Genomic DNA, 12,644 nt, shown 5'->3' with positions numbered 1-12,644 from the left:
AGCTAGCTGTGCAGTCAGGCCCTAGTCTCAGAGAGCTGTCATCTCTTAATCAGTTTACAGTAGATCTGTTTCTGTTGGGGCCAGACCTCTGTTGTCTACCTGTCTGTGTGTGTTTCTGTTGGGGCCAGACCTCTGTCTACCTGTCTGTGTGTGTGTCTGTTGGGGCCAGACCTCTGTCTACCTGTGTGTGTGTGTGTCTGTTGGGGCCAGATCTCTGTCTACCTGTCTGTGTGCCAGTCTGGATGGATCTGCTCATCCGTCCAAGTTCAGCCGTCCTCTCTCCTCTCTCTCCTCTCTCTCTCCACTCTCTCCCAGAGATCTGGCCTCATATTCAGCCTTCCTCTCCACTCTCTCCACTCTCCTCTCCCTCTCTCTCTCTCTCTCTCTCTCTCTCTCTCTCTCTCTCTCCTCACTCTCCTCTCTCTCTCCACTCTCTCCCAGAGATCTGGCCTCATATTCAGCCTTCCTCTCCACTCTCTCCACTCTCCTCTCCCTCTCTCTCTTTCTCTCTCTCTCTCTCTCTCTCTCTCTCTCTCTCTCCACTCTCGCCACTCTCTCCTTTCTCTACTCTCTCTCTCTCCTCTCTCTCCTCTCTCTCCACTCTCTCCACTCTCTCCACTCTCTCTCGCCACTGACTCCTCTCTCTTCACTGTCTCCCAGAGACTGGCCCTATATTCAGCCTCACTCTCTAGGTAGTGCATTAGGCTCGTCTGAATACAGAGTAGTTTGAATAGGGTGGTTTGAATGCAGAGTAGGGTAGTTTGAATACAAGGATCCTCGAGGGAAATGCAATGTAAAATAAATAATACAAATACGATCTAATTATTAATGGTGTGTGTGTGTGTGTTTGACTGTGCTTCCTCTCTGATATAAGTATTAATGGTGCCGGCTGTGATTCCTCGCTGATATAATTATTAATTGTGTGTGTGTGTCTGTGTGTGCTTCCTCTCTCTCTCTCTCAGAGCGGCAGCTGTTTGCTTCCTCTCTGATCTAAGTATTAATGGTGTGTGTGTGTGTGTGTGTGTGTGTGTGTGTGTGTGTGTGTGTGTGTGTGTGCGCTCTCTCTCTCTCCCTCAGAGCGGCAGCTGTGTGCCAGCGTGGCCCTGCCCGGGGGCGTGGCGGGCATCAGCAAGGAGCTGGCTGAGCTGCGCCACCTGGTGGCGTTCCCGGAGGAGGTGGCCCTCGTCATCACGGAGCAGGAGCGCCGTCTGTACCGCCGCGTCTTCCCGCTCGACTACCTGTGCCTGCTCACGCGCCCGCTGGGCAGCCCCCAGTGCCCGCCGCGCCACCCCCACCTCAGGGCCTCGCTCTCCGCGCCCGCCATGCCCGGCACACACACACCCCAGCAGAGGAGCGCCCTGGAGGACCTGGTGACGCGCTTCAACGAGGTGGGTTGGTGTGTGTGTGTGTGTGTGTGTGTGTGTGTGTGGGTTGGTGTGTCAAGAGTCAAGCTAAGGTGAGATTAACAGGTGGCTAGCTCTTCCAGCAGGGTAAAGTGAGTGTGTGTGTTTTAAAGGGAAACTAAACATAGGGTTGATGTCAACACATCTGTCCTGAATAAGCCTGTCATGTGAAGAGCTGTGTGTGTGTGTGTGTGTAATACGCCTGTCATGTGAAGAGCTGATTGCATTACAGCGAGACTTGGAATGACGGTGTCACCACTGCATCACTTCATTTGACTGACTGTGATAAAGTGTGGTTAGGTTCGTAGAGGTGCTGATAACTGCATCACAAAAGGAAACAGAAGACTTAATTTGACTGACTGTGATAAAGTGTGGTTAGCTCGTAGAGGTGCTGATATCACCTTCCATGATGATACGGTGGCCATATTAGGTCAAACACAACAAACAGTCATCGTCTGCATTATTCATACAGTGTGTTGCTCATATTGAAGATGTTAAAATTCTTCCTATGTATAACTTTCACTCTCCATCACAATTTGGGAGTGATCGACTCGATAATAATGTAGTTGGTCAATGTTCCACTCCGATCCTATTGTTTTCTCCGGAGCCATAGCATGTTTAGTCTGAATGCTTCCTGACGTACACCATATATCTTTCAGCTGATTGGAATTTCCTTTGTGTTACTTTAACTGTCAGGAAATGTATGCTTTTTTTAGGGAGGAATTTAAACTCTGCCGTCATGTCAGTTTCAATGTTGCAGTGGTGGAGCATACAACATTGTTTATGTTAGCTGGTGTGTGTGTGTGTGTGTGTGTGTGTGTGTGTGTGTGTGTGTGTGTGTGTGTGTGTGCGTGTGCGTGTGCGTGTGCGTGTGCGTGTGCGTGTGCGTGTGCGTGTGCGTGTGCGTGTGCGTGTGCGTGTGCGTGTGCGTGTGAGTGAGAGGGCAAAAGGGAGAGAGAGTGATTGTGTGCGCACATCTAATTGTGAGTGTCCCTTTGGATCTGGGTATACATGAGTGTGTGTGTGTGTTTGTTTAGTGATGTCATAGTTAGGTCACATGCCTTAGCATGACTTGGCGGTCATGTACAGATGTTCCGTTTCAGTAACAGCTTTTGGAGTTTATCTTTGCCCCCCCCCCCACACACACACACACATACACACACACACGTACACACACACACACACACACACACACACACACACATCCATCTATTTAGTAATTAGTATACCCTCTCTGTCCCGGATCTGTTTCCAGGTCTGTGATCTGTATTCTATTGGAGAAGTTCTGATAGTTGACCCCAGTTGACCCCTGTGACCGTCATGCTACAGGGGGGGTTTTCTGTGACTCAGAGTAGAGGTGAACTATTGAACTCTGAACTGTGAACTCTTTTTGGGTCATCATTTGTACCGTCACCTACCCCTCATCAACAGATGGAGAGTATCGGTAACATATTTTTTGGAGTGTCAGTGAATATTTAGGTTTTTTTGTGCAAGACATTTTAAACTCTGTCCACTCCTTTTCCTTTCTCCTGTCCAGCTCCTCATATTGGAAAGGGCACTTAGGCGACTCCGTAATACCCCCCCCCCCCCCCCCACACACACACACCCCCCCACACACACACACACACACACACACACACAACCCCACACACACACACACACAAAAAACCCACAGTTTATCCCTGTCATTATTTATGCCCAGTACTTTGCCAGAGGCCTCCGTGGTGGAATGTCCCGAGCCCTGCCAACTATGCCCGTCCCACATACCCCTTCAACCCAGTCACCCACTTACACAGTGTGTGTGTGTGTGTGTGTGTGTGTGTGTGTGTGTGTGTGTGTGTGTGTGTGTGTGTGTGTGTGTGTGTGTGTGTGTGTGTGTGTGTGTGTGTGTATGTCCGTCCCTCATACCCCTTCAGCCCAGTCACACACACACACACACACGCATACCCCTTCAACCCAGTCACCCACTTACACAACAGCATTATTTCATTCTTCTCGAGCGCTGGTCTGCTGTAAGCTGAATCGCACGGCAACCGACCATGCAGACGGAGTGTCTGGTGTCTGTCTTTGATGGGGGGGGGAGCAGCGGCTGTCAGCGAGGTGCTTTGAAGCCCCCCCCCCCCCCACCCCCCCTGCTTCGTTAGCACTTAAAGTGTCCTGGAGGGGACATAGTGTGCCTGCGTGTCTGTCCCTCTTACGCAAGCACCGGTGTTAGCAAGCTGGCACGGCCTCCACTGGGCCTGTGTGTGTGTGTGTGTGTGTGTGTGTGTGTGTGTGTGTGTGTCTGTGTGCTGTGCTGAAACAGGAGAACGCAGGTGGGAACTAGAGGGGTGTTAAAGCAGCTGAGAGGGTGTGAGTGTGAAGCGGCAGAGAGAAGAGGAGTGTGTGTGTGTGTGGACAGAGAGTTAGAGGAGTGTGTGTGTGTGTGTGTGGACAGAGAGTTAGAGGACATGAAGTGTTATGGTGAAGGACATGGTGATGTTGCTTGGGTTGAGGAGAGGCAGTCGGGCATACTGGGGTGTCAGAAGCTGGTTCTTGATTGAACTTTAGGTTTTATGAAAGCCGGTGGTAATAGGAAAAGCCAAAGGCGGCCCTCATGAAGGTTAACACTCTAAGGTCCAAGGCCTTTTAGACTTTTCTAAGTTGTCTGACATGCCTTGATGTTTTTGTACATTTTGCTTAACTAAAAACATTGATGCACAAATGGAATATATGATTCTATTCTAGAAGACCTCAGCAATAATATTAGAAAAGGGTTCAATGTTTCCATGGTTGTTCTTTTTATGTCTCTAAGATCGAAAACTCAAAAATAAAAATATCCCGGACGAGGGGTATTGACCTTTTAGTGTTAAAGAACATATGAGATAAGACAGATTAGTCTACGACCACAAAGATTGATCACGTCTATAGTTACATATGAGATAAGACAGATTAGTCTACGATCACAACGATTGATCACGTCTATAGTTACATATGAGATAAGACAGATTAGTCTACGATCACAACGATTGATCACGTCTATAGTTACATATGAGATAAGACAGATTAGTCTACGATCACAACGATTGATCACGTCTATAGTTACATATAAGATAAGACAAATTAGTGTACGATCATAACGATTGATCGCTTGAGATAAGAGAGATTAGTCTCCGATCACAAAGATTGATCGCTTCTGCCACAGGGGTTACAGAGCTTTCGGACTGTGATAAAACTTTTTTGGACCATCAGGGGCTAAATTCTATGTTCTTACGCCACTACAACTACCACCAAATGTTCTTTGTTCTATGTTCCATGTTCTACCACCATGTTCTATATGTTCTTTGTTCTATGTTCCATGTTCTACCACCATGTTCTATAGGTTCTTTGTTCTATGTTCCATGTTCTACCACCATGTTCTATAGGTTCTTTGTTCTATGTTCCATGTTCTACCACCATGTTCTATAGGTTCTTTGTTCTATGTTCCATGTTCTACCACCATGTTCTATAGGTTCTTTCCATGATCTTGTGCCACTATCGTTGGCTAAGGAGTGAAGTCAGGCGACGATTGAAAGTGACATGTGACTGCTGGGTTGCTAGGGAGAGTGGCTGATGGCTTTCCCCCTGCGTGCATGCGGTGTGTGTGTGTGTGCGCGGTGTGTGTGCGTGTGTTCATTCCTCCATTGAGACGAGTCCCGGTCATGACGATAGAAGCTGCCAGGGGATCTAAAGGCCATGACCTCTGAATTCACTGGTTCATTGTTAGCGTGCCTTTCCAGGGTCAGTTAACCGCCGCCGAGGGAGTTAGGGCACAGCGACCACCATACCCTGCTCTGCTGTGTACACACACACACACACACACACACACACACACACACACACACACACACACACACACACACACACACACACACACACACACACACACAGCTCTGCTCTGCGGTGTACAGTATTTTGAACACACACCACAGCAGCTGCTGTCAATACCTCTTATATAGCTTAGTCTGGCCAAAGCTGAGTCATTCATTAGTTTGCTGAGTCATCTTCTCAAAAGCTGTAGCTGATCGCTGAAGAGTGACATGTTTATTTAATATCACGCCCATGCCAGTGTTTACAGTATTGTGTGTTTATCTTACATCAGCCTTGGACGGTTTTCCTGAAAGTGCTTAACACTGTTCCTGAGGAACGGCTGTCAAAAGCTGGAGTGTTATTCTTCATACACAGACGACATTATTAGGAGAATCCTCACCTCCTTTCTGACTGAACTAACTCCTATCTCCTTTAACGGCCTTCTATTGGAGGAGGGGCGACCTCTGACCTCTGGCAGGACGAGGTGTCACCACCTGTCAAACGGATGAAAGAACTTTAAGTTAACTCTCTCTGACAAGTTCCTCTCTGTTATATGTACTACGGTTGAACACTCACACTCACAATATGTCTGAGGTGTCACAAGTAAGACACATACTCATGATTTAGGGGCAATGGAGGTCACTCTCATTCACTATTTACCCTCAAGATCCCACCTCTCTCTCATACACACACACACACACACACACACACACACACACACACCCACACACACACACACACACTCACTCGCATTCACTATTTACCCTCAGCATCCCACCAGCTTTAATTAGAGCGCATCAATACGCCTGAGCTGCTGAGGTGTGTGTGTGTGTGTGTGTGTGTGTGTGTGTGTGTGTGTGTGTGTGTGTGTGTGTGTGAGAGCTGCTTGGGCGAGGAACAGAAAAGGCCGATTCAAACGACTCGTTTTTAATTAAGTCAGTCAGAGAAATGTGTTTACCTAGGCCTCTCTGACGGCCAACGCTGATCCACGATCTACACACACACACACACACACACACACACACACACACACACACACACACACACACACCCACATACACACACGATGTGTTTACCTAGTCCCCTCTGACGGCCAACGCTGATCCATGATCTCCACACTCACACATACACACACACACACACACACACACACACACACACACACACACACACAATGTGTTTACCTAGGCCTCTCTGACGGCCAACGCTGATCCACGATCTCCGCTTCAGCTGCTCCTTCAGCGAGCGGAGGGTTTGTTTATTTCCGTCCCTTCCAGTCCAGGCTCAATCGAGAAACGAGTCGCTCTAATTTCACAGCCCATTCCAGGCCGGGTGTCGGATGTGCTATGATATAGTGTCTTTTTAAAATACTTTGTACCCACGGAGCGAAATACAAAAATGGCCTTTCTGATTGCAGTTATAGCTGGCGTAAACCACACCACCTGTTAGTGGGTTCAATTGCCATCCATCTTCCCAAACAGAATTATGGATTGAGTTTCTAATCTGCACATGCACACACACACACATACACACGCACACGCACATACGCACACACACACAAACATTAATAACTATTGAAGCCTTCACGAGGTCTGAGTAAATCTTTTAAGTAGTCACCTGTTGAGTCAAACTAAATGTATCTGGATGACACTGGATTTCTTTATCAAAAGCACAATGATTGTAGCAAGGTGTGTACATGTTTTGTCTTTGTCTTATGTAGGTTAGCTCATGGGTCACCTGGTTGTCTTCTGCAGGTGAGCTCATGGGTCTCCTGGTTGTTTTGTCTTCTGCAGGTGAGCTCCTGGGTCACCTGGCTGATTCTGACGGCTGGTTCCATGGAGGAGAAGCGTGAGGTGTTCTCGTATATGGTCCACGTCGCCAACTGCTGCTGGAACATCGGCAACTACAACGCCGTCATGGAGTTCCTAGCCGGGCTCAGGTAGGGTGGAACTCCAGAGATTTGGTTATCATAACCAATGTTTCCATGGATACACTGGTCCACAAATGAACAGGAACTGTTGCATATTCTCTGTATGCATCCAGTAATATTCTGAATTAAGGCTGGGTAAAGCATCCTCTATGGCTGTGTAATGCATCCTCTATGGCTGTGTTATGCATCCTCTATTGCTGTGTTATGCATCCTGTAATATTCAGCTCTGGTCATGCCCCCCACCCCCCCCCCCACCAGGTCCCGTAAGGTGCTGAAGATGTGGCAGTTCATGGACCAGGCGGACATCGAGACCATGCGACGTCTGAAAGACTCCATGGCGCAGCACGAGTCGTCGGCGGAGTACCGTAAGGCCGTCCACCGCGCGCTGCACATCCCCGGCGGCAGGGTCGTGCCCTTCTGCGGCGTCTTCCTCAAGGAGCTCAGCGACGCCCTCGACGGAGCCGCCAGCCTCATCGGACTCCGACCCTCGCTCGACCCCAAGGAGGACGCCGTGGAGGTGAGGGGAGACGGTTCAGTTCCACACACACACACACACGCATACACACATACACACACACACACACACACACACACACACACACACACACACATATACACACACACACACACACACACACACACACACACATACACACACACACACACACACACACACACACACTTATCTCAAGGAGGACACCAAGGAGGTGAGGGGATACGGTTCAGTTTCACACACACACACACACACACACACACACACACACACACACAGCGGAAACCTTTCAGTTGGATTTAAGTTGGGTTCATTGGAAGAACTGGTATAGCGCTAGCATAGCATTGCTTAACGAAGATATGTGTAAGCCTGACTAGCTGCTAGCATAGCATTGCTTAATGGAGCTATGTGTAAGCCTGACTAGCTGCTAGCATAGCATTGCTTAACGGAGCTATGTGTAAGCCTGACTAGCATTGTTTAATGGAGCTATGTGTAAGCCTGACTAGCTGCTAGCATAGCATTGCTTAACGGAGCTTTGTGTTAGCCTATCCAATGTCCCTCTTCTGTTCATGTTCAGTTTGTGTTGTGAACTACTCATGGGGAATAACGGGAATAACGTCCCTCTTCTGTCCTTGTCCAGTTTGTGTTGCGAACTACTCATGGGGAATAACGGGAATAACGTCCCTCTTCTGTCCTTGTCCAGTTTGTGTTGTGAACTACTCATGGGGAATAACGGGAATAACGTCCCTCTTCTGTCCTTGTCCAGTTTGTGTTGTGAACTACTCATGGGGAATAACGGGAATAACGTCCCTCTTCTGTCCTTGTCCAGTTTGTGTCGTGAACTACTCATGGGGAATAACGGGAATAACGGGAATTCTGTCCTTGTCCAGTTTGTGTCGGACTACAGCGGGCAGCCGGGGTTCGTGCAGCGCTCCGGTCCCGACGGCCTCCACGAGGCAGAGAAGGAGGCCACGGTCAGCAACATCCTCCAGACCATCCGCAGCTGCCACCGCAGCCTGGAGAGCGAGGAGCCGACCACCAGCGACGGCGACCCGGTCAGCGCCGCAGACAGCCCCGCCTCCCGGCGCCACTCCCTCAAGGACCGCTACAGAAACCCGTAGGTTCCTTCTCCTTCAGTCAGAACTCGTAGGTCTCACAGGGTTCCGTCTCCTTCAGTCAGAACTCGTAGGTCTCACAGGGTTCCTTCTCCTTCAGTCAGAACTCGTAGGTCTCACAGGGTTCCGTCTCCTTCAGTCAGAACTCGTAGGTCTCACAGGGTTCCGTCTCCTTCAGTCAGAACTCGTAGGTCTCACAGGGTTCCATCAGTCTCCTTCAGTCTCCTTCAGTCAGAACTCGTAGGTCTCACAGGGTTCCGTCTCCTTCAGTCAGAACTCGTAGGTCTCACAGGGTTCCGTCTCCTTCAGTCAGAACTCGTAGGTCTCACAGGGTTCCATCAGTCTCCTTCAGTCTCCTTCAGTCAGAACTCGTAGGTCTCACAGGGTTCCGTCTCCTTCAGTCAGAACTCGTAGGTCTCACAGGGTTCCTTCTCCTTCAGTCAGAACTCGTAGGTCTCACAGGGTTCCGTCTCCTTCAGTCAGAACTCGTAGGTCTCACAGGGTTCCGTCTCCTTCAGTCAGAACTCGTAGGTCTCACAGGGTTCCATCAGTCTCCTTCAGTCTCCTTCAGTCAGAACTCGTAGGTCTCACAGGGTTCCGTCTCCTTCAGTCAGAACTCGTAGGTCTCACAAGGCTCCATCTCCTTCAGTCAGAACTCGTAGGTCTCACAGGGTTCCATCAGTCTCCTTCAGTCTCCTTCAGTCAGAACTCGTAGGTCTCACAGGGTTCCGTCTCCTTCAGTCAGAACTCGTAGGTCTCACAGGGTTCCATCTCCTTCAGTCAGAACTCGTAGGCAGGGTTTCTCAAATCACTATTTATTTTTTATTTTTTTTGCAAATTACTTGTATTGATTTTCTTTTCATGTTGATAGTACACAATGACGATATCAATGCATAGAATGTCTTAAATCACGATCCTTAGCTACATCCTAAACAGCGTTGTATTTGTGGAGCAATAGCAGTAGGCTAATAGGACTAGCCTTTTTCCAGTATGTCCAGAGTTGAATCCCTGAACGCTTGAGCTGCCCAGTGGTCAGTGCAGTAGACCTCTTCAGCTCTGCGTACAGAAGTCATTCAGCCAGAAATAAGGCCTCACACAGCCACCCAATCCCACTTAGATACACCACAAAGAGGACGGCTGACCCTCACCCCAGCGGGCCTTATGTGGCTATGGACTAGAAAGAGCCCATTCTCTCTCTGCCCAATTAGAGCTCCTTCATACACAGACCCAGACTGGCCCAGCATGGCCGAGACACTCATCTGATCATAAACACGTGTGTGTGTGTGTGTGTGTGTGTGTGTGTGTGTGTGTGTGTGTGTGTGTGTGTGTGTGTGTGTGTGTGTTTGTGATTGGGTGGCTGTGTGTGTGTGTGTGTGTGTGTGTGTGTGTGTGTGTGTGAATGAGGGGCTGTGTGAGGTCCAATGCCACTTCCACTGTGGGAGGCCTTTTCAATCACTGGGGTTGATATCCCATCTCTCTGGAATGAAAGAGAAATAGTTCACAAGGTAGCTTCTTCTTTTGTAGTCCGTCCAATTCCATTTCCTCATGGAGTTTGTACCCCACGTCTTCCGTTTGTCTGCACATGCAGTCATCGTTCAAAGTCGAAGTTTCAGACTAAAGTTCAGACGGACGGTTTGATCCAATCGATCGTGTGGAAACTCGAGAGAACATCATGAGCGATTGGCTTCGATGCGAGAGCAGAGAGCGAGGTCTACTAATCGGACCGCAGAGACAGAAGGCCAGTGCGAGTGTGTGTGTGTGTGTGTGTGTGTGTGTGTGTGTGTGTGTGTGTGTGTGTGTGTGTGTGTGGTGTATCTAAGTTCACACACACACACACACGCTCACTCACACAAACACACACAGACAGACAGACACACGCTCACTCACACAAACACACACCTACACACACACACACACACACACACACAGACACACACACACATTGGCTTCAATGCGAGCAGAGAGGGAGGCTACTAATCAGACCGCTGAGACAGAAAGCTAGAGTAGTGTTTCACTCACAGAGCGTCGGTGGACAAAACATTTTTGTTTTGTTTTTCTTTGCTATCTAGGAAGATGTTCTTGTCCTGAGAAGACATCCCATTTTATCCCTCTTGAAAAAATCTTTTTTTTTTGTTGAGTAAGGACCAAATGAGTTTTCCACGTGCAATGCCAGGTCCTAAATAAAGCAGGCCATGATGCCAGACAGTAGATCGTGATAAAATGGAAGCGCACACCCATCAGACCTCCGGAAGAGAAGAGAACCACACGAGCACTTTGGTCTTTCCTGAAACACACACACACACACACACACACACACACACCCATCAGACCTCCGGAAGAGAACCACACGAGCACTTTGGTCTTTCCTGAAAGGGAAAAAAAACACACGGGAGCCTTAGCTCTGTTTGTCGTCAGGGAAGACAGAAGAGCAGCATGGGCTCACACACACACACACACACACACACACACACACACACACACACACACACACACACACACACACACACACACAAAGAGAAACACTCGTGTACAGTGAAACATAGAAGAAGAACACACTTATCCATCTCACACACACACACACACACACACACACACACACAATGCATTGGGGGAGGGACACATAATGGAACTCTCTTTTTCTCTCACTCAGACTCTCTCTCACACACACACACACACACACACACACACACACACACACACACACACACACACACACTGTGCTGTTTCACGCATATTTAATGTTAATAGCTGCCGGAGATTCTGGACAGTCTCAGCGCCTCTCTATTGTGCAAGCTAAGATCTTATGCAGCAACCATCACTGTGTCTGACTCACCTTTACCCCCCCCCCCCCCCCCCACACCTCTCTCTCTCTCCTCTCACTCTCTTTATTCCCCCCATCCTCCTCCTCTCTCTCTCTCCTCTCACTCTCTGTCTCATTCCCCCCATCCTTCTCCATCTCTCTCTCTCCCTCCTCAATTTCCTCTCACCCCATCCAGGAAGAACTCTCACTCAGACCGTGTTGTGTAAGTGTGTGTGTTGTGAGTGTGTGCTCCACACTGTATGCTGTGTTTGAGACTGCAGCGGCGTGTGAGTGAGTGAGGTGTGTGTGTGTGTGTGTGTGTTGTGTGAGTAAGTGTTTGTTTGAGACTGCAGCTGTCTGCTTCATACCCTCCATACATACCATGGTTCAAAGCTGTGCAGTGGTGTCTGCATGATGCTTTTTGTCCCTAAATGATCCCGACAGTGGTGCAATGCATTGTGGGAAGCCTCCACCAACACTCCATCTTCTAGGGTGTTTGAATCTAATGTGCTAGTGTCTTAGCAGTGGAAGGAAGACTTGCCCGACCGGTCTGTGCTGGGTAGGGTGCTGTATGTGTGTGTGTGTGTGTGTGTGTGTGTGTGTGTGTGTGTTTGTGTGTGTGCGCGCACGCCTGACTGATCTGGTTAGGGTCATTTCTGCTTATTTGCACTCACAAGGCTGGTGCTGCATTAAACAGGCGCTGAGACGCATGTTAGGCGCTGGCTATGTCTTTTATGTGTGTGTGTGTGTGTGTGTGTGTGTGTGCGTGCGTGTGTGTGTGTGTGTGTCTTTTATGTCTGAAGTGGCATACTGTACATGTGATATGTGAATGGGTGTGATGGTATGAGTATCAAGCATGTAATGTAGCCCCTTGAAGTCCTTCTTTTTTTTTTTTCTCGTTTTCCATTCCTCTCTCTCTCTTTCTCTCTCTCTCTCACTCTCACTCTCTCTCTCTCTCTCTTTCTCCACGATGCAGTTTCTCCATCGGTGACCTCTCAGATGCTGAGGTCGAAGGTCAGGATCAGGTCGAGGGCTCGGAGTGTGTCGGCGAGAGAGGCGAGGAGGAGGAGGATGA

At 48.9% G+C, this 12,644-nt stretch overlaps 1 protein-coding gene across 1 annotated transcript in view; it reads left to right on the top strand.

The window, feature by feature from the left end:
• The window catches only part of LOC308362930 (1-phosphatidylinositol 4,5-bisphosphate phosphodiesterase epsilon-1-like), a gene marked incomplete at its 5' end in the record, with an annotated part of 107,274 nt that overhangs the window by 62,121 nt on the left and 32,509 nt on the right, over window positions 1-12,644 (top strand). The window contains 5 exons of the mRNA XM_080835656.1: window positions 1,078-1,388; window positions 7,025-7,170; window positions 7,420-7,678; window positions 8,545-8,771; window positions 12,546-12,644. The exon at window positions 12,546-12,644 is cut by the window's right edge and continues 81 nt beyond it. Of these exons, the coding sequence (XP_080691782.1) occupies window positions 1,078-1,388; window positions 7,025-7,170; window positions 7,420-7,678; window positions 8,545-8,771; window positions 12,546-12,644 (1,042 nt within the window). The remainder of the gene's footprint in view (window positions 1-1,077; window positions 1,389-7,024; window positions 7,171-7,419; window positions 7,679-8,544; window positions 8,772-12,545) is intronic.

The sequence above is a fragment of the Sprattus sprattus genome, assembly GCF_963457725.1.
Source record: "Sprattus sprattus genome assembly, chromosome: 3".
Lineage (NCBI taxonomy): Eukaryota > Metazoa > Chordata > Actinopteri > Clupeiformes > Clupeidae > Sprattus > Sprattus sprattus.
Note: the sequence above shows the minus strand (reverse complement) of the source record. Positions and strands in the feature narration are given on the sequence as shown.